Here is a 22,706-nt window from a genome sequence, read left to right on the forward strand (position 1 = left end):
TTGAACCAGAACAAACAAGCACGTCACAATGGGAATAACTTGATAGTCTACAAGAAGAAACCGAATAAACCGAATAATCTTAACAAGAGCAAAGGAAAGTTTAACCCAACTAATGTAGCTTAATGTGTTACAATAAAACTTGAAGAAACGAAATTAGCAAGTGTCGGCGCAAACTTAAAAAAAGAAGCTCGGTATCGGAAGCGGTGGTTTGACGGGCTGTCATTTTCATTAAAATTTAAAGGAGGGGGGGTCATGAATAATATGTCCAACGTAAATATAGACAAGGCCCGTGCGCACTGGAGAGAAGCACAGGAAATCATCGAAAGGGGGAACACACTCCTCTAGCTTCCACCACACAATACACGCAAGTGTCCACGCGCAGCCTGCTTGGGCATCAAGGCAAAAGTAACTAAAACATTCCATTTGCCAACGTGCAGTGTCTCCCCCCCCCCCCAATAGCCCCTGCCGTGCGTGCGTGGTGACATGTGGGTGCGTGTGGTTATCATGTATGGTGGGTGGGTGGTTGGGTGGAGGGGTGTTTTGAAGATGACAAATAGCGTATCAACCCATTATACTTGTATTGAATAGTAATTTAAATCGTGAAACCGTAGAACGATCAGTTGGTCAGGATATACATATTGAATAAAATTGAAGCCCATCTCATCAATTCAAAGTTACGTTCTTTTTTGAAATACTGCTTACCAGTGACTTATTATAAGTTATAGACAGTGGCGTAGCCAAGGGGGGGTGTCGGTGAAACTGTGTGGAAATCATCAGCACTATGTGACTAAAATTACAAGGTCATAAGGTTCGAGGTCAAGTAACTATAGATTGCCGGATTTGGCTACTCGGTAATCAGTTAGGCAAAAGCACGACGACCAGGGGCAACCACATTACATCGTAATTTTGGCTGGATGGCCCGTTAGATATTTTACTGCTTTTCGGCATCCTCGGCGTCCATTTCTCTCTTCAACTTGGCCACAGCCGACATTCTCTCATCCCGTCTCTTTCGTCTTTCCTCAAGTTTATCCAATGGTATCAAGTGGTTAAGCTCTTCGACTATTTTGGTAGCTTCTGGTCCTGAGAAAGTTGGCGGTGGACCCGCGGAATCCACTGTATCTTGCATCAGTTGCCCGTACCTCTCCAAGTAACTGCCCAAACCTGATACGGAGTAAGGATAACAAATAGTGAAATATTATAAGATTTACGGTTGTGTGGTTTGAGTTTTGCTGTTATTTAGAGAACAGCCTATTCGTCCGAAGGGTATAAGGTTTAAAGCAATAATGTGTGATTTGCATAAAGAATAGATTCCTATTTAAATATTTGTTTTCACTGATCACATCCCCTTTTAATTTTGAGCCAAACAAATGAGGTATTACGAAGAAAATTGCGATTTCATTCCAACGCCTACAATGCGTGTACTACGCTCGCCGATCATAACATGTAATACTACACGGAGCATCACGCTCGACGTGTTTACACATAAGCTGACATCCACGGGAGATGTTAGCAAGCATTCGATCGATGAACTCTGAATAAAACCGGGTCGACCCGGTTTTAATAAAAAGTTAAATTTTACTGTTATTAAAGCACTCCAAGCTTAGACTTTCACATGGTATTTTAGTACACCACTGGGCATTACAATTATGCAAAAGTAGAAATCCTGAGTAAAATTGAGGACGTCGCTGTGAAGCAAATCACACATTATGGCTTTGATAGGGCATTTTAGATTAGGACTAGTGTTAAGAGTTAAGGTTAAGGTTATGGTTAGCAATGTAGCATTATGCTTAGTGTAAGAGATAGGGTTAGGTTAGTGGTAGAGTCAGATTTCAATCTTTAATAGATGCATGTAGCAATGGGTCTGTTACGGCTATCCTGAGTATATAGCAAAATACATGTACTTTGCTATCTTTCAGTAAATCGCAGTATGTTTGGCCTGGCCAATAGCCCAATACTATCTTATGTGTATCGAATTTTGTTTTTGTAACGCTATTTTTAGTAGATCATAGCAAAATGTATATGTTGCTCTCTGTATTAGTTAGCAAAGGGTCTTACATAATTTTCTTCAGTAGATTGCAAAGATTCGGTCTAAAATGCTGTCTTCAGTAGATAGTAAGATGTCAATGCGATTATATTGGGGGAAGCATAGGGCAGCAAAAAGGAAGGAGCGTATGTGCTGATGATTAATAAAGAAAAACTACTTCAAATACTTTACCGTCTGCGTTGAGATGCATGACTTCAAATGGTCCAATAAATGCATAGCGAGGTCCTAATCCAGCCCACATTACTCGATCCATGTCTTCAACTGTTATCACACCATCCTATAGAGAACAAATGAATGTTTTATTTATATTAATTAGATTAAGACTTATTATTCCTGGTCCTCGTATATTATAGCCATTCAGCTTATAGTGCTGACAATCCAGGGCCGTAGCAAGCGGGGCGGCCGGGGATGCCATGGCCGCCCCACTTTTTGAGAAATTTGTTATGTTTTTCTTTATATCTCAATTTCAATTTGGGTATATATTTGTAATTTGGCCGCCCCACATTTGTGATGGCCGCCCCACATTTTTCAACCTTGCTACGGCCCTGTGACAATCCTCTATGTTTAGCCCCCATTAAGCGTTCTTTAACATAAAATAGATCATAATACTTGATCCTACAGACCGCATTGTCGAAGTTCCTTGTTCAATTTTTCATATTATACCGTAGCTTCCTGTGGTATATGACAGATAATCACTTCCAACACCATGGAATTACGATAATGATACCACGGTTAACAGCACATAATGATGCTCTTTCTCAAGTATACCATATTATCGGAACTTGAGATGATTGTGCGTACACTTTACATTATTCTTAATTACAAATTGTTAAACAAATAAAGCAGTTTATTAGTATAAATAATTTGTATACATGGCCTTATTGACTTACATTAACTAATCTCCAGCATTCTGCAACAAAAGCATATTGCACACGGTTTAATGCATACCCTCGTGGTTCCTTGTTCACTGTTACAGGTACTTGACCAACCTCTTCAAGTAACGCCCTTGTACGTTTGATCACATCAGGATCGGTCCATGGTGATGGAACCACTTCCACTAGAGGGGCGTGATATGGTGGGTTGATCTGTATTTCATTCAAAAATAAAGAGTAATTTCCGTTTATTTTATGAACGTTTGGTTGGTTATGCTGAAGATTCGTTGTTTTCAATACAGCAGCAGACCCACCCTCCAAAAAATGCATCAATCAAAATTAAGAAATAGCTTCATTGTATATGTAATCACAGTCATCCAAAAAAGAAAGACCCCACTACTTTGAGGGTCCGTAACTTTGATCTCATTTAATCAATTTATAAGCGGTCTTTAGCAAAGTCATAGTTCATTGAATTTACAACCGTATGACAACTTCAAACAGGCGAAAATAGTAACTTTTTGCACAATTTAAATAGAATTGGCCATTGCTCATTGAAATGAAGCTAGTATAGGGACAATATAAGTGTGCTCTTTCATTTAATGACATAAAATTTGACACACGAAGTTTTGATTTTTAAAACCTACATATTGGTCAAAATTGTGCTTGAGCAGGTCGTTTTCAACAGATTTACCACATTCACCTTGCTATAAACATTGAATGCGTTATCTGTTGACGCAATGAAACAAAGTGTTTTTAGAGGAAATGTTAGCTTTCGTTCGATATAAAAATTCTGATTGGATGAAGGGAACACTTGAGGTTTTGACAAAAACCAATCACAGATGCCTATTTCCACTGGTCACCAGCAAGAAGCTCACACCGCTCTTGTGATGCTATGCATTCAACCGTGTAGTGTAATTAAAGACTCCGGTGTATCGAGTTGGAAACTCTGCATGTTTTATAAGAGAATCGTTTTGTAGCCAAACTTTTCCAAATCGCATAATTTGCAACTTTTCAAATCGCATAAAATTCCATTCGTTTTAAATCTCAAATTTCTCGATTATTCCAATTTCGTTTCATACAAGTCACGGTTGTTTGATGGCATAGAACGATTCATTTAAAGCAAAGTTGAACACTGATGGCGCTATCCCTTAAAATATTGGCATTAAAAAACCATAAAAATTAGCAATTAATGTCTAAGATCCTGTCTACTCAACGGAAACTCCTGGTCTACCACCGTCTTAGTACAAGTCCTGACGTCACTATCCTAGCTGCTATGCTAGTGTTTTTCAAATGTTGACCTTAAGTTCCTCACTTGATCAATCTCCACTTGACAGTCAGATAACACACAGTGTTAGTCCAGCAAAATACCACAGTTCGTTGATGGAAATAATTCAGTCTGTCACTTCAGTCCTTGAATCGACAAGGCAATCAAGCACTATTTCTTCTCACTAACACACAAGACCCGCGAATCGAAGTTTGAAGACTTCACACAATTTATGGTAACTTTTGTACCACTACTGGCTAACATAAATCCTGTTAAGTGTTAGGCTACAACTCCAATCTGCTGCCTCTTGTTTAATTACTCTCCAGGCCTTATGATTAATATATAAACACAGCCAAAAAAGAAAGTCTCCATTAGTTCCATCCCCATTTAATCAGAGTCTGATGAGTTTATGGCAAAATAATTTATATAATAGTTTTCTATACACTTTCCCTCAAACGTTGATACCAAATTTGATATAAAAAATTTAATCATCATGAGCATAGGAGCCGTTGTTTCGAAATTCGTGCAATTTAAAAAATGACAAATTACGAATTGACCACGCAAAATCCAATGCATGGTATCAGCTTATTATGTGGCCTGAAGCAACCCGTACATATCATGAATCATTGCACACTTGCCTGCGCACAATTGAAAGAGCGGGTTATTTGATTTGCATTTTGACATGCATGGGTAAACCTTTAACCTGCCGGCCTATTCAGGCGACGTAATTCTTGGTACTCACGCTAGCTCTGCTACGTGATACAATTCCCTATGCAGTTAGCAGCCTGCACAACCGATTCTTTTGTTTGGCAAGGCTCACTCAGTCATTTAATGAGGCAATACAAACGATCGAATTTGGTGTTGAAATGAGCTAAATTTTTAGTTACACCTTTTCGATGTAAAATTAATTTTCACGGCCAAATGAAAAGCAATCATTTTCATTTTTTCAGTAAATGTCAGGAAAAATTGTAGTGCTTGATACTGTATTTTTTTTTTTCAAATTCTAGTGTTAAACTTAGGCGTGAAATTTAGTCATTTAGTGTAAGATTTTCGATTTTGATAGGCTTAAACTCTGTCCGCGAGCCTTTTTTGGATCAACCTTTTAGCTTTTCAAAGTAAGATAGTTCGCTAATGAAGGATTTTTCCCAACTTTCTAACGCACATCACCGTGAGCGATATATCATAGTTTTGTCAGAATTTGCGTTTTCATTTCACTATTTTAACTGCAGGCTGACCATTTTTCAAAATCAACGAGTGAAATCTAAGGCTAATACTAGCATTGTGGATCGATATCCCTGGGTTTAATAGGAATACCGGCATGGCTACAGTGTTGCTAGAACTTCAATATAGCAAAGAAATTCCCAGGCCTATAGCGCTCCTACTGCTCATGTTTAACCAGAACACTCAATTGGGGATTTGGGCTACCAAATCGCTGGTCGGGCAATTCGCTTTCAATGGAAAATTGACCTGGATAAACAACAAAGGAAATATCGACTATTTCTGTTGGTTGCTCTCGAGATAAAAGCACTGAGTTATACATTTTCGGAGTATGAAGGGAAAAAGGGTAAAAGAAAAACGAAAATTCTGACAAGACTATAATATATAGACCCACACGATGTGCTTTACAGAGGTGGGAAATATCTTTCTTTAGCAAACTATATTAGTTTGAGACGCTAAAAATGAATTCCGTAAAAAGCTCGCGTGCGAACTGAAGGCCTATAAAAATCAAAAATATCACACTAAAAGACACAATTTGATGCTTAATTTTAACACCAGGATTTGTAAAAAAATGTATATCCAAGCACCAAGTTTTTAACTGACATTAAAAAACAAAAAAAAATATTGCTTTATATTTGACCGAGAAAATTAATTTCATAGCAAAAAGGTGTATCTCTGAATTGTGCTGATTTTAACATGTATCGATCGACTTTCAGCGCGACTAAGCATTTCTAAAGAATCGGTTGTCCAGGCTGCTAACATGTCATTTTTAAAATTGCGCGAATTTCCAAACAACGGTTTCTATGCTCACGATGATTAAACTTTTGATATCAAATTTGGTATCAACATTTGAAGGAAAGTGTATAGAAAACTATTATATAAATTATTTTGCCATAAACTCATCAGACTCTGATTAAATGGGGATGGAACTACAGGAGACTTTCTTTTTTGGCTGTGTTTATATATATATCATATTATAATAATTCACTAATTATAGCATATTTCAGCATATTATATCATTTCTAAATATAGCTCATTGCCTCAACACAAACCAATCAGAATCATTCATCTGTGTAGTTGGTTACTGTAATAGCGCCACCACCTCATCCTGAAGTAATCATGATCATTCTAGTGGTTTACATTATGTATAATTGTTTACTAGCCTATATGGTCAATAAAGATCTATTTATTTTGACATGTTTTGCACATATGTCTATATTGTATATTTCGTGTCTATATTGTATTATATACTTACAGGGTGGCATACTACACACTGATGTCGCCTTTTAACATCTTCTGTGAATTTAGATGGCTGTATACCAGAACAAGAACTAGCAAGTATAGTCTGGTCGTCAGCAAACTGTTCCATCTCAAGAAACACTTTGTTCTTTACTTCACAAACTTCTGGAACGCATTCCTAAAAAGGGGTAAAAATCAACCAAACATATAGAAAACGTATACTGTATAGAAACTTCGAGTGTGCGCTGTTTCGATTAAATTTCGGCTTTATGGTCGAAGTCAGTGAACCGAATTTTCCTTTTTACTAAGACCTGATTTAGACTCAGTTCTCAGTCCTATGTCAATGACTCACCCCATTGGGACTGAGATACGTCCCATAGATATCTTCAGCGAAAGTAACCTTTGAGAACAGGTTTGGAAGTCAAATTTCGTGTTTAATATATATTTCGTGATAAAACACTAGGTTGAAACAAAACCAAGGATCAAATACCTGTTACTGTCCAAAAATGGAAAATCTACTGTCAAACTTTCGCCGAATTCTACACCCTTGCGAAGGATTCCGAATTTGCGTCAGCAATAAAAAAAATCTCCCATCTTTGCAATCAAAAACACAGAATTATACAACTTTGGATATAATACGGGCACAAGAAACAATTGCCCAACAATATAGAATAGAACATTAGAAGTTAATTGTCGAAATAATGTGCTCCCTATGTGTGCGGAAAGTGCGCAAAACACTTCCCATAAAACATGTGGGAGATTAAAAGTGCACACTCCAGGCTAGTCAAATCGTGCTTTTTATTCGATGTCGAATACAAAATTACATTCTATTTTCGTACTATTAATTTTTTTTAATAGAATCCCTACTAATTAAATTTTTGATACCATAACTATTCGTTTTGCTGAGATATACTGTTCATTTTGATTAGGTATGCACTTTGAACCGACAATCTTATCAAAATGAATAATTTCCGTCTTATTTTAACAAGAAACTCTTCAAACAAGATTACCCATTTCATTTTGACAAGATTCTGTAAACCCTCTGAGCACTACCTGCCGATCTAACATTGCCTGTGATTGGTCAATTACATGATATCTTCATTTTAATCACCAATCAGAATGGAGCTTTGCAAATAATTCATCCTATTTTTTTTGCGTGGTGAAATTATTCTAACAATGTTGCTGATTGGTCCAATTGATAATGAAAGCGAAGGTTTGTTGACGAAGTACTGGCCACTGAAAACAATTGTTTTTGATTAAAAAAAATGCCAAAAACAAATCTCAAACCTGAAAGGACTATACAATGTGACAATCCTAATAGCTAATTTTTGCCACCTTTTCTGGGGGCAAGGCATATATTTTGAGTAAATGGTCAAAAATTAGCTGAAAGTACATAAAAGGCCCATAATCTTAATAAATACCGTACCAACCCGTCTACAAGCATATAGTAGCGAATTTCACGCTAGCGCCCTCCACAATATCATATCATTATGGAATTTGAGCAAATCAATTACCGACACAAGCAGGTATACAATGATGTATTATTTTATCTTTATTTCGTAACTCACGAGCATAGCTCACTTGGTAAGGCATAGGACTTTGGTACATGAGCGCTTTAGACTATAGATCGAAAGATGGTGAGTTCGAGCCTCATCACGGTCACATGAATTTTATAAACCAAATATATTTCGAACTTTTCATTTATATTTTGGTGTTGTATTTATATTTTCTTACATTCTTCTATTAAGACTCTTTTCGTGTTCTCTCTTTTCATATTTGTTTAATTTTTTTCTATTATTGTTTTTCTTCTATTGTTTCTTTTCTTTGTTTTCTTTGTCTTTTTTTCTTGTTTTTTTCTTCTTTCTTTTTTCTTTCTTTTTCTTTGATTCATATTACCAGGGAGAGGAGTGAATTAAAGGCCCATTCGGTGATTTGCTCATCCGGACGATCGTAAAAATCATCAAAATTCAGATTTTGTACTTTTGTCATTGTCATAGATGTGCTAACATAGCCTGCTAGTGGTTTAGCCGAAAACCGCATATAATCTGTAATAATCTGTAATTTATATAGAGGCATGCATGCTTTTATCGATTGACTCCAAACAAAGGATTTGAACCGGTGTCCTTCACGCGTAGTGCAGTCGCAGTGCAGTCCATTCAATCAATTGCTGTCATCAACCTATTTGATCGCAGTGCATTTGTTATGTTTGTGAGAAGAACTGTCGCGGTATATTGCAATCATGCTTTTGTTGAATGCATTTGAGTAGTCCGCCATATTCACTGTATGATACGTCATATGCACAATCTCTTTACTGACAGTTAAAATTAGCTACATGTATTTGAATGGGGTAAATCCGATTATTGCATAACTTCGCCAGCGTATTCAAGACATAGATTATGTAAAGGTCGACATACACGAAGCAATTTTCCAAGCAATTGCCTGTTGCACAGACCTTGGAAAAAGATTGCTCCGTGTATTTTGGATTTGCAAGGAATTAATCCCCCAAGCATCAGGCAAATTAATCCCCCGAGCAACAGGCAAAACAGTAGAGACATGCTCTACTTTCAAGGTTGTTGCATGCAATCTAACCTCCTCCAGCCAATCAGCTGAGTGAACACGACTGGTCACTGCATTCATTTGGGAATGCGTGGGGACCAGCTTGATTCACCATCCACAACATGATAATGTGTGCACATGCTACATTATACACTTGTAGGCCTATGTTTTTGTTGGTGGTGGTGTTTAGCCTTTTTGATCTTAGTTTTCCTTAGCCTTTTCTTTATGGAAAATTGTATAGATATACAGGAGAGGATGGCAATCTTTTGCTTTCAGGACAACACATGAGCCATTCGGATATTATTACGAAAATCATTAACCACTACTTATGTTTTGAGTATATCCCAAACCTATGGCCACGCTCAAGGAATTGCAAGGCCGAACATTGCTTCGACTATTTTGATCAATTGCACAGCTTCATGGTCAGTGAGCAGATAATCTCACCAACTAAGTAATGGGCCTTGCAATGGAAATTGCCTCGTGTACGCCCACCTTAAGGGATAAACTGACTGTGCATAGGAGTATGGGTTCAAGTTTTTGTTATAGTAATTAATCCTGTTAGTGTAAAGGCCGGCATACACGAGGCAATTTTCCAAGCAATTGCCTGTTGCACAGACCTTGGAAAAAGATTGCTCCGTGTATTTTGGATTTGCAAGGAATTAATCCCCCAAGCATCAGGCAAATTAATCCCCTGAGCAACAGGCAAAAAGGTAGAGACATGCTCTACTTTCAAGGTTGTTGCATGCAATCTAACCTCCTTCAGCCAATCAGCTGAGTGAACACCAGCTGGTCGCTGCATTCATTTGGGAAATATAGGGACCAACTTGATTTGATTCACCGACATTGTAATGTGTGTACATCGTATGCTACATTGTAGGCTACATTGTAGGCCTATGCTGTTGTTACCACTGGGTTGTTGCTGTCAAATAAAACATCATGGCCAAAGTAATACCTATGGCACGAAAATTCCTTGACTTGTACGAGGAACACGAAGTTCTTTGGAACGTGGGGCACGCAGCTTACCGTGATAAGAAAAAAAGAACTATCGCTTTAAACAACATATCGGAGGAAATAGGAGTGAGTGGCGAGTGCATAAAGTTTTCAATACTTTGAATATATAGGCCTACGTTGCTTAGGGAACAAGAACATGTTATCCCATCTGTCCCATAATTCATTCATATTTTATTTTTGTTCTCCTTCTCCGCCTCTTCTTTAGGATAAGTTGTATATATATACACAGGTGATATGATTATGAAAATCATTAACCACTAAATATGTTTTGAGTATATCCCCAAATCTATGACCACGCTCATGGAATTGCAAGGCCACAAATTGCTTCGTGTATTTTGATCAATTGCGCAGCTTCATGGTCAGTGAGCACATAATCTCACCCACTACGTAATGGGCCTTGCAATGGAAATTGCCCCGTGTACGCCCACCTTAACATCACTACTTCGGTCAATAAAGGTTGTGCATATGACGTAAATCACACCGTAAATATGGCGGACTACTCAAATGCATTCAGCAAAATTTTGCAATCAGACTACCGCGACAGTTCGTCTCACAATCATTAACGAATGCACTATGATCAATAGGTTGATGACATCATTTGACTAAATGGAATGTACTGCGCCATGAAGGACACCGGTTCAAATCTTTTGTTTTGAGCCAATCAATAATTTCACACACAAACTCTGTACAAAAGAAGTTGGCCTTTGTAGTTGAATGAGCTAAATAGTTGTCTTTGTAAGATGAAATGATTAAATTTTTGGAATATATTCTATTTATGATGGGATAATAGATTCAAACATAGAATAATTTTTTATTGAAAAGACTGCAATTGTGGCAACAAAACAATATTTTTTTTAAATGTCACCACAAGTCTTTCATTCAATATTATTCTGCGTTTCCTTAAGCGCTCCACAGACTCCGAGTATTGTACGTACAATATTGTATGCAACATATCTACGTTATTTCATCTATTGCCATTCTATTTCCAGTAATGTTTAAGTTCTAACGAATGGAGAGGAGCAGTTTCAGACAATATCTTGGGATTATTGGGGCAGAGGTTATCTTTTGAATTCTTTCATGACCACTGAAGAATAGTCAAGACTGTCAAGGACACTCGGCGCGAATTGAAAGACCATGTCACTCGCCACAAAAGAATGTCAATGTTCATAAAACACAAATTTAGGTACCTTCTACTACCAATAATATGTACCTAGGCCTATGGCTGCTCTAACCGTGGGTTTCGATATTGTTTGGAATAAATGCTTTTACCTGTTTCTTTAAAACCACAAAATTTCTATATATATATATATTTAAAAAAAAAGTAAAAAAAAAAAAATGAAATCCTAAAAGAAGAAAGGTAGATTTGAAGATAGATAAAAAGAACATGTCAAAAAGTTTAATCAAAACGAGCATAAAACGGAACCAGTCCCCAGACAGTGCTCTCTTTACTGCCAAAGTCTGACGCTCTATCAATTGAGCTATATGATCCTGATATATGAAACATTCGTTATTATGTCAATACAATTGATTTGTGTTACAATATACATAGATGGAATGTATTATAGCCACCTATTGCCAGTACACGGTGGTGCCAGTATAATTATAGTTTCTCAAACTCCAAATACAAAAAGCAACTAACTTAATTGAGGGCGTTTCTTTGATATATGCTTCTAGACGGGGTTTTACGGTATCAGGGCTGCCAGCATGCCACAGGAGGAGCAGGGGGCAAGTCTTCTCAGAAGGGGCAGCTGCCTTCTTCTCCCCTTGGATACGTCACGTCACTACCACCTTAAGGGGGTACTACACCCCTGCCCAATTTTGTGCCTATTTTTGCATTTTTCTCAAAAATTATAGAGCATTGGTGACAAGTAAGATATGTATATTATAGGGGCAAGGACTACAACTGCTACACTGGAAATTTTATTTCAGCACAGACAACAGTTGTGGAGTTACAGTCAAAAATGAGGGAAAACCAATATTTGATCAATAAATCAATAACTACTTGCCTTGAGTTGCTGAATTTTCAGTGCAGTAGTTGTAGTCCTTGCCCCTAAAATATACATATCTTACTTGTCACCAATGCGCTATAATTTTTGAGAAAAACGCAAAAATAGGCACAAAATTGGCTAGGGGTGTAGTACCCCCTTAACGTTATTGTATCTGCAATTCCAACCAACCTGAATATATTTCGCTCCTCTCACTGTCTCCTCAAGATTGGTGCTCCCTTTAATAAGGGTCATTTGTTCATCAGGAGATAGAGACCCTTTTAGCAAACCTTTAGATTGAAGGTCCTTGAGTTGTTCTTCAATGAATTTCAGTCCTTCGCTTATCTATTATAGTATACGAGAAATGTTATGTATTTTTTATACGGTAATATACCGGGTAATATACTGGTACTATAATAACGCAAATTGCCGAATTAGAGAGTTGTTGCTTGGTGGTTCACCATTACTGCCATTATTTTGCTGTAATACTAATAGTGGCGGCGTCGGTCAGAACTCCTGCCCTCTGTTGTCCCAGTAAAAACTCAAAATTACGAAAATTTAGACTTTTTGCGGCAATTTTGCCCAAAAGTTGTTCATTTGGAGCTAAGAAATCGGAACGAAATTTAATAAATGAGAGATTTTTATAATATCTCCGTGGTAAATCATTTCAAATCCCGATGGACTTTAATATTTTGGATTGAAATTTGAATCTACAGGATTTGATTTTTAATCTTGATTTAGATATTAATTTTAGATTAAAGTTTTAGATAATATTTATGTTTTAGATTGAAGTTTTGGGGTGCGCTAGCTCTTTTGAATATAATGCACCACATGCATATCATGAGGATACAACAAGAATGTTATTGACTGCACTTGTTTAATATACATTGCTATTTTTGTCTAATTTACCTGGGATTGTTTGACGTCATAAATGACGACATTGTATCCAGCACTCGCAAATATCATGGCCCAACTGCGTCCAATAAGACCACTACAACAAGAACATTGATAATAATGTCAATTTTATACAAAGTTGAAGATGGACATGGGTACAATCTTTTTTGTCTTGGTCGAAAGGATAGGACTAGTAGGCCTAACTAGTATTCATCGGAAGTATAGCATTTTCACCTGATGATCAACTTCAGTTTCGTATTTTTTATATGTGTGTGGGGAGGGGAGTACTGTTTGTTCGTTCGGGGCCCGGTATTCGGGTGGCCACTCTGTGGCGGAGACAAGCTCGGGTCCATGCGATGTGGTGTGTGGGTACATGTGGGTGTCATGTATCATGCTGGGGTGGATGGTTGATTGGAGGGGTGCTCTTGAAGATGACAAATAGTGTATTTACCTATTATACCATGTGTATAAGTACGATATACATCATATGCCAGTGGCGTAACTCCTATGCGCTGGGGGCGTCCCCGGGCGGGCACCCGGGCTAATGGGGGCACCCAGGCCTGGATACCCTTTCCACACGATGATACTTTGTGGAAGTGGAAACCTTTACCCACCATGCATAGAATTACTCTTTATTTGGGTGCCCCTTCAACACAAAATTTTCGCGCGCATTGCATCATAAGTTGTCATTTGAAAGACCGAAATTCAGCTTAATTATACCAAATTAGTGGTATCCGGGAGCCACAACAACTAGTGACGAATCTTCAAAAGTAAAGACATTGGAGAAGATGAAAACATTTCATTTTTTTTTAATATGACGTTCATTGAAATATGAAATACATTTGATCTGAAACATTATTTGTAATTTATTTGGTAGGTCTATGGCTTTCAATATCAAAATTGATTAGATATGCACCATGCACACCCTTGGATAGGGGCACCCGATCTACTTTCGCCCCCGGGCACCCTGATCCAAAGTTACGCCACTGCTGCCGAGGTACATTTCGAACTCAGTCCGGGTATTACGTCCAGTCATACATGTCATATGATTAAAACGTCATTAATGTGTCCCGATTGGGTGGCAACTGATGACATTTACATTCCATGTGCTTACCTTCCTACAATACTTATCTTTTCCTTTGATTTAGTTGCCATTTTTTTTATTATCTGCAGGTATACCAACTGCTAGAACTGACTGTAGTTAAATGTAAAGTATAGATCAGCGCAACCACGCATTGCACACTAGCACAATTTAACATGAAACTATAATGGAAACATAACATGCAAAGGCAGATACATTTTTTAAAACATGATACTGCTAACTTGACATTAGTGAACCAAATTTGTACTTCCGAGCTACAGTAAAAAATAGTTAAAAAGTCAATTAACTTCATTTACATTTTAAATGAAAACCTACCCTTCTAAATAACTCCAACCAATTTCTTTTCTGATTAACATAATATCGTTAATTTTATATTAGTGAACCAGGTGTGTACTTTCATCCAGTTGTAGCTGGTTCAAAAAATGACAACTAAATCGAGTCATATACTGTAAAAACTCGATAGTTAGAATATGTGCTTACTATCGAGCGCTTTTAAAACATGCAAACATGAAGAGCCCCATCCACAAAAGTGTAAAGGGTTTTGAGCAAATCATCGATACACATAGTTATATACGAACAATTTAACCTACAAATGTGTGCCTCAACCTCATTAGCTCAGTTGGTAAAGCGCCGGGCTTCGGTACAATTGCATGTTTTAAAAGCGCTCGATAGTAAGCACATATGCCAACTATCGAGTTTTTATGGTATGCACTTTCACACAATAACGTGAATGGTGGTCTAACGAGCCGTTTGGTTATTATGTTCATTATTTACAATACACTGTATATTCTTAATCATGTGACCAATTGTGTATAATATTCATAGAAATAACAACAATTTGTTCTTACGATAATATTACGCCAAATAAAAAATTGCAAATGAAAATAATTATGTTATAATGGTTATTACGGTTTTTTAAGTTAAAGTTTTAAAATACAAGTTATGGTGTACCACAAGTGTACATTCTTGGACCCCTATATATTATTTATATTATATAGGCATATATAAATGATAATAAAATACATCAAGGATGTTCCAGAATTTATTCTCTCTGCTGATTACACAACATTATTATAAAAAGGCGAAGGGCACAGAGGGTACCTGCTTCCAGTAATAACCTTGTTATAAAACTTTAACCGTGCTTTAAAAATTAGAAAGTCTTCTGCTGAGAAATTCTAAATTATATACTAACAGCCTATATAGTGAAACCTTATCTTGGTTTCTAAAAAGAAATATCTATACATAACCAAAGTCATACTTTTAGGTTTATAATATTCAAAACTATGAATATTGAAAGATCATTTATAACATTCAAAACTATGAATATTAAAAGATTATAGCAATCATATCGGTCTTTTGTGAAGTTTTGGTGGCTCTGAAAAGAGCCGTTCATTCTGCGGTTCGAAAACCTTTTCTGTCTCTTTTTTAGAAACTATAGAGTCCTTTCTTGGACTCGAGTATGATATCAAGTCCAGACTTGGACTCGATACTGAATGATGAAACCTGACTTGGTTTCAAAAAACACCAAGGCCGCAGGCCCAATATAGAAGGGCCCCGTAAGGCACGAAAGCAATTATTTATTATTAAGACTGTGAGTCCTTTCTTGGACTCGAGTTTGATATCAAGTCCAGACTAGGACTTGATACCGAATGATGAAAACCTGACTAGATTTTAATCTTGATAGGTCTGTCACACTACGACGGACTGGATCAACGTACATCACCGAATACAAAAATATTTTATTCGGTGGAAAAATCACCAGTCCGGCAGAAGATTCGGTGGGATTTTGGGTCCGATTCCCGTTCGTCTCTCTATGCGTTGTGGCCGCTAATAATCCTGCAGGCGTCTTATATCCGATCGTTCAACGTCCGACAAATGACCGGATTTGGGGGTCCGATTCCCGTTCGTTTCTCTATGCGTTGTGGCCGCTAATAATCCTGCAGGCGTCTTATATTCGATCGTTCAACGTTCGACAAATGACCGGATTTGGGGGTCAACGTCCTACAAATGTCCGGATTTGGGGGTCCGATTCCCGTTCGTCTCTCTATGCGTTGTGGCCGCTAATAATCCTGCAGGCGTTTTATATTCAATCGTTCAACGTCCGACAAATGACCGGCGAATCCGTGGCATGTGGCACCAACAGGGACGTCCACCCTATCAGAAAAGTGGGGAGGAGAGGGTGTTTGAGAGGGTTTTGACCCCTTAGAGGCAGTGACGTAGCAAGCACTTTTTCAGAGGGTGAACAAAGTGGGGAAAGACAACATTTAAGGGGGGAAACCGTGACGAAAATGGTCAAATATTGGCTAATAAGTACAAAAGGGCTACAAATCTGATATATCAGGGCAACCAGCGTCCGGGGGCAATAGACGTGAGAAACCTTTGGACAATGAAGGCCCAATTGAAGCCATTTGTCATTTTTTGGAACAATTTTAGCACTATTATTGGGTACTATTTTAGTTTGAAACAGCCGCAAATTGGTGAAACGAAAGCCTAATTGAAGCCATTGAAAAGTTTTCACCATTATGATTATTGTATAATATAAACAATTATTTTAAAAATAACACGTGGATGTCCATAGCAGAAGCAAAAAGGAAGACTTGTCCATTTTTCAAAATGAAGGTGCAATTGAAACCATTTGCATGGGCACTGTAGGGCCTATTTACATTATTAGGCCTAGGCCTATTGTGTAGAAATTTAGTTTTTAAAATGGAAAATTTGGAAAATTGTTTTTGGTGCATCATTTTTACACTATTATTGCCTTAAACAAAAAACAAAGAAGGCCCGAACTGAATTTGCAAAATTTAAAATGTTACACTGATCCACTGACATCACTTAGATAAGACTTCAGACTCGTAATTTCAGGTAATACATGCATGGATTGATATGTTAAAGTCAGTTATAGACCTAAGTCTGTCTTAATACTGATTTTTGTGACAAAATGTCACGGGCCCTACATATCGACGGGCCGGCAGTATTTTTTCACAGGCTTTTGGACCAAGGAACCACATTTAAGCACTGCCTATAATAATCACAGGCCTATACTTAGGCTTACTATATACTATCCTGGGCCTACTCAATAACGTACAATTTAACCTTTTCCATGTTTTCTCTTCTTTTTCTTTCTTGTCAATCACTAAAACTGGTAGGAATTTGATATTGCGTCCTCTACCCTTCAGAAAGTGCCCCTCCCTCAATACTACTTACATGCATGGTCCAGTACTAAATTACGTGCAATTTAACTTTTTCTCTTCTCTTCTCTCTTCAATTTTTCTCACTTTCTTTTCTTTTTTCTCTCCTTTCCCCCTTTTTTCTTCTTGTCAGTCACTAAAGTACTGGGGCAATATGATACTGCGTCACACACCCTTCAGAAAGTCCCCCCATGATCGATGCACATGTTCGCCATAGGCCTACATCCGGCACAAGCGCCTGCGAAACCTTGCAAACACCTGCGGTATATAAACGAAAGAATAACGAACAAACCCAGGGTATTATACAGAACAGTACGAACACACATCGGACAACTTCCGAACATGTGTATTCAGCACACTCCGTTTCAAGTTTTGTGCATGCACAAAACTTGAAACGTATTAATCGACGGACTAAACAAACATCACCTAACACGAAACGCATTTGGCGGATAATAGCAGGACATATGAAGAACATAAAACGAACATTGACGAACACTAACGGATTTGCTAAAATACCATCCGTTTTTATACGGAAGACCGATCCGGTGTAGTGTGACACTAACACGGTCTGGGTCAACGTACATCACCGAATGCAAAAATATGCTATCCGGTGGTGAAGGCCTCACAGGAACGTATTTGCAACGAACACGGGCCGAGTGCAACGAACAAAGAACAAACATGAACGAAAGGAGAACGAACAAACTCCGGCAATATGCAGCACCATACGAACACACATCGGATAAATACCGAACATGTGTATTCGGTACACTCCGTTTCAAGTTTTGTGCATGCACAAAACTTGCCGACGGACTTAACGAACATCACCTAACACGAAACGCATTTGGCGGATGATAGCAGGACATAAAAAGAACATAAAACGATCATTGACGAACAACAACGGATTTACTAAAATACCATCCGTTTCTTGTACGGAAGACCTATTCGGTGTAGTGTGACAGAAGCATGACGATGGTGACTGCGAGTCCTCTACTGGACTCTGAATTTGATAACGAGTCCTGACTAGGACCCGCTACAGAATGACGTTTCTTACTGAAAACATCGCTATTTATCATATATCTGCTGCACTCTCATTGGTCGGTAAACCGGGATGCCTGATTGGGTGGTTAGATTGGCTAATCGCGGAGCTCGCTAACATGGCCAATCAGAGACGATGCTGTTTTTCTCGCCGTTTCTCGTTTATCTGCGTAGAATCGGCTAACATCTTAGCATCATTTACAATGGTAGGCTTACCATTCATATATAAAAAACCTTTTATGCTGCGGTTTTCATTTATTACTACGACATTCAGAACTTTGAATATCTTAAATTTAGAACGCCATTACCAAAATAGAGAAACCTATACTTAGTGCGTAAACACATCATCACTTTAAAATATATGTATAGGTCTGCATGTTTTTAAACTTAAAAACATCATAAATTATTCTTATTATAAGTAATAATTATTACTTATAGATAAAATATCCATGCCGACCGGCTTGGATAAAAGCATACAGTTAGCTAGACAAGCCTGTTTCGATCCTCAAGGGATCTCATCAGTAGCACTGTTAAGGTCTATTTCTGACCTATGCATTAAGTAAAAATTATAAATAATTTCTACTCCTCAGAAGACTCACTGGTCAACCGACTTTCTTTTTGAACTTTTAGTGGCTCTGAAAAGATCCGTTCATTTTACGGAGAATACTTTCCGTAATATCTTGTGCGATAAACTTATCACTTTTGAAGGGTAAAAGCTGTCCCTTTCACAAACCTATATAAAAGTAAACTTACTTTTTAGAACTTTCGGTGGCTCTTAAAAAGAGCCGTTCTATGTGTGATGGATCAAAAACATAAACTTTGTTTTTGGTAGAAGGAAAACTGTCGTTTTTAAACGATACTAGGTGTTTCTGGATTTGGTATGAAGTTAGGCCTTTCCCGAGTGCTAGAAATTCTTTATTCGATCATTTGTAATCTTACAAATTCATAATTGAGTTGTTGCTTGGTGGTTCACCAATTACTGGCATTATTTTGCTGTAATACTAATAGTGGCGGCGCCGGTCAGAACTCCTGCCCTCTGTTGTCCCAGTAAAAACTCAAAATTACGAAAATTTAGACTTTTTGCGGCAATTTTGCCCAAAAGTTGTTCATTTGGAGCTAAGAAATCGGAACGAAATTTAATAAATGAGAGATTTTTATAATATCTCCGTGGTAAATCATTTCAAATCCCGATGGACTTGAATATTTTGGATTGAAATTTGAATCTACAGGATTTGATTTTTAATCTTGATTTAGATATTAATTTTAGATTAAAGTTTTAGATAATATTTATGTTTTAGATTGAAGTTTTGGGGTGCGCTAGCTCTTTTGAATATAATGCACCACATGCATATCATGAGGATACAACAAGAATGTTATTGACTGCACTTGTTTAATATACATTGCTATTTTTGTCTAATTTAGGGACCGATCGTTATTTACGGCAGGGGGGAATGGGTGTTTTGGCAAAAATATCGACAAAAAATTTCGCGTTCCCCCTCGCGTCCGCTCAAAATTTTCGCGTTCCCCTTGTTTTCCCAATTTTCTCCATTTAAAATTTAACAATCCCCCTCCTGGTTCAACTAAAATTTCAGGTTCCCACCTCAAGACCACAAAAAATTTTTCGTGTTCCCCCCCTAAATTTACCCATTCCCCCCCCCCTGCCATAAATAACGATCGCTCCCTTACCTGGGATTGTTTGACGTCATAAATGACGACATTGTATCCAGCACTCGCAAATATCATGGCCCAACTGCGTCCAATAAGACCACTACAACAAGAACATTGATAATAATGTTTGTCTTGGTCGAAAGGATAGGACTAGTAGGCCTAACTAGTATTCATCGGAAGTATAGCATTTTCACCTGATGATCAACTTCAGTTTCGTATTTTTTATATGTGTGTGGGGAGGGGAGTACTGTTTGTTCGTTCGGGGCCCGGTATTCGGGTGGCCACTCTGTGGCGGAGACAAGCTCGGGTCCGTGCGATATGGTGTGTGGGTACATGTGGGTGTCATGTATCATGCTGGGGTGGATGGTTGATTGGAGGGGTGCTCTTGAAGATGACAAATAGTGTATTTACCTATTATACCATGTGTATAAGTACGATATACATCATATGCCAGTGGCGTAACTCCTATGCGCTGGGGGCGTCCCCGGGCGGACACCCGGGCTAATGGGGGCACCCAGGCCTGGATACCCTTTCCACACGATGATACTTTGTGGAAGTGGAAACCTTTACCCACCATGCATAGAATGACTCTTTATTTGGGTGCCCTTCAACACAAAATTTGCATCATAAGTTGTCATTTGAAAGACCGAAATTCAGCTTAATTATACCAAATTAGTGGTATCCGGGCGCCACAACAACTAGTGACGAATCTTCAAAAGTAAAGACATTGGAGAAGATGAAAACATTTCATTTTTTTAATATGACGTTCATTGAAATATGAAATACATTTGATCTGAAACATTATTTGTAATTTATTTGGTAGGTCTATGGCTTTCAATATCAAAATTGATTAGATATGCACCATGCACACCCTTGGATAGGGGCACCCGATCTACTTTCGCCCCCGGGCACCCTGATCCAAAGTTACGCCACTGCTGCCGAGGTACATTAGGGGTCTACACTTCGAAAGCTTTCGAACTTACAGTCCGGGTATTACGTCCAGTCATACATGTCATATGATTAAAACGTCATTAATGTGTACCGATTGGGTGGCAACTGATGACATTTACATTCCATGTGCTTACCTTCCTACAATACTTATCTTTTCCTTTGATTTAGTTGCCATTTTTTTTATCTGCAGGTATACCAACTGCTAGAACTGACTGTAGCTAAATGTATAGTATAGATCAGCGCAACCACGCATTGCACACTAGCACAATTTAACATGAAACTATAATGGAAACATAACATGCAAAGGCAGATACATTTTTTTAAACATGATACTGCTAACTTGACATTAGTGAACCAAATTTGTACTTCCGAGCTACAGTAAAAAATAGTTAAAAGTCAATTAACTTCATTTACATTTTTAAATGAAAACCTACCCTTCTAAATAACTCCAACCAATTTCTTTTCTGATTAACATAATAACGTTAATTTTATATTAGTGAACCAGGTGTGTACTTTCATCCAGTTGTAGCTGGTTCAAAAAATGACAACTAAATCGAGTCATATACTGTAAAAACTCGATAGTTAGAATATGTGCTTACTATCGAGCGCTTTTAAAACATGCAAACATGAAGAGCCCCATCCACAAAAGTGTAAAGGGTTTTGAGCAAATCATCGATACACATAGTTATATACGAACAATTTAACCTGCAAATGTGTGTCTCAACCTCATTAGCTCAGTTGGTAAAGCGCCGGGCTTCGGTACAATTGCATGTTTTAAAAGCGCTCGATAGTAAGCACATATGCCAACTATCGAGTTTTTATGGTATGCACTTTCACACAATAACGTGAATGGTGGTCTAACTAGCCGTTTGGTTATTATGTTCATTATTTACAATACACTGTATATTCTTAATCATGTGACCAATTGTGTATAATATTCATAGAAATAACAACAATTTGTTCTTACGATAATATTACGCCAAATAAAAAATTGTAAATGAAAATAATTATGTTATAATGGTTATTACGGTTTTTTAAGTTAAAGTTTTAAAATACAAGTTATGGTGTACCACAAGTGTACATCCTTGGACCCCTATATATTATTTATATTATATAGGCATATATAAATGATAATAAAATACATCAAGGATGTTCCAGAATTTATTCTCTCTGCTGATTACACAACATTATTATACTCAAATAAGAATATAGCTAGTAAGGTAGTTTTAATATAGAAATATAATTATTCATCGTGAACCAGAACAAACAAGCACAATGGGAATAACTTGATAGTCTACAAGAAGAAATCGAATAAACCGAATAATCTTAACAAGAGCAAAGAAAAGTTTAACCCAACTAATGTAGCTTAATGTGTTACAATAAAACTTGAAGAAACGAAATTAGCAAGTGTCGGCGCAAACTAAAAAAAAGAAGCTCGGTATCGGAAGCGGCGGTTTGACGGGCTGTCATTTTCATTAAAATTAAAAGGAGGGGGGGGGGTCATGAATAATATGTCCAACGTAAATATAGACAAGGCCCGTGCGCACTAGAGAGAAGCACAGGAAATCATCGAAAGGGGGAACACACTCCTCTAGCTTCCACCCCACAATACACGCAAGTGTCCACGCGCAACCTGCTTGAGCATCAAGGCAAAAGTAACTAAAACATTCCATTTGCCA

General features: G+C 37.7%; 1 protein-coding gene across 1 annotated transcript; it reads right to left on the reverse strand.

Annotated features, from left to right (window-relative positions):
* Window positions 1-887: 887 nt before the first annotated feature.
* LOC140172638 (lambda-crystallin-like) lies at window positions 888-14,238 on the reverse strand. The gene is made up of 7 exons (XM_072195772.1): window positions 14,198-14,238; window positions 13,099-13,180; window positions 12,382-12,534; window positions 6,654-6,815; window positions 2,935-3,129; window positions 2,216-2,321; window positions 888-1,161 (listed from the first exon to the last, which is right to left on the reverse strand). The coding sequence occupies exons 1-7, from the start codon at window positions 14,236-14,238 to the stop codon at window positions 932-934; spliced, it is 969 nt and encodes a 322-aa protein (XP_072051873.1). The 3' UTR covers window positions 888-931.
* Window positions 14,239-22,706: the final 8,468 nt, after the last annotated feature.

Source organism: Amphiura filiformis, chromosome 16, assembly GCF_039555335.1.
Source record: "Amphiura filiformis chromosome 16, Afil_fr2py, whole genome shotgun sequence".
Classification (NCBI taxonomy): domain Eukaryota; kingdom Metazoa; phylum Echinodermata; class Ophiuroidea; order Amphilepidida; family Amphiuridae; genus Amphiura; species Amphiura filiformis.

What these genes read in the sequence shown, in the direction of transcription:
- LOC140172638 (XM_072195772.1), bottom strand. Translation starts at nt 14,238, where the DNA reads ATGGCAACTAAATCAAAGGAAAAGATAAGTATTGTAGGAAG. An exon ending in AAGATAAGTATTGTAGGAAG is followed by an intron (nt 13,181 to 14,197) that starts GTAAGCACATGG and finishes TTCTTGTTGTAG; the next exon opens with TGGTCTTATTGGACGCAGTT. An exon ending in CATGCATCTCAACGCAGACG is followed by an intron (nt 1,162 to 2,215) that starts GTAAAGTATTTG and finishes ACTCCGTATCAG; the next exon opens with GTTTGGGCAGTTACTTGGAG.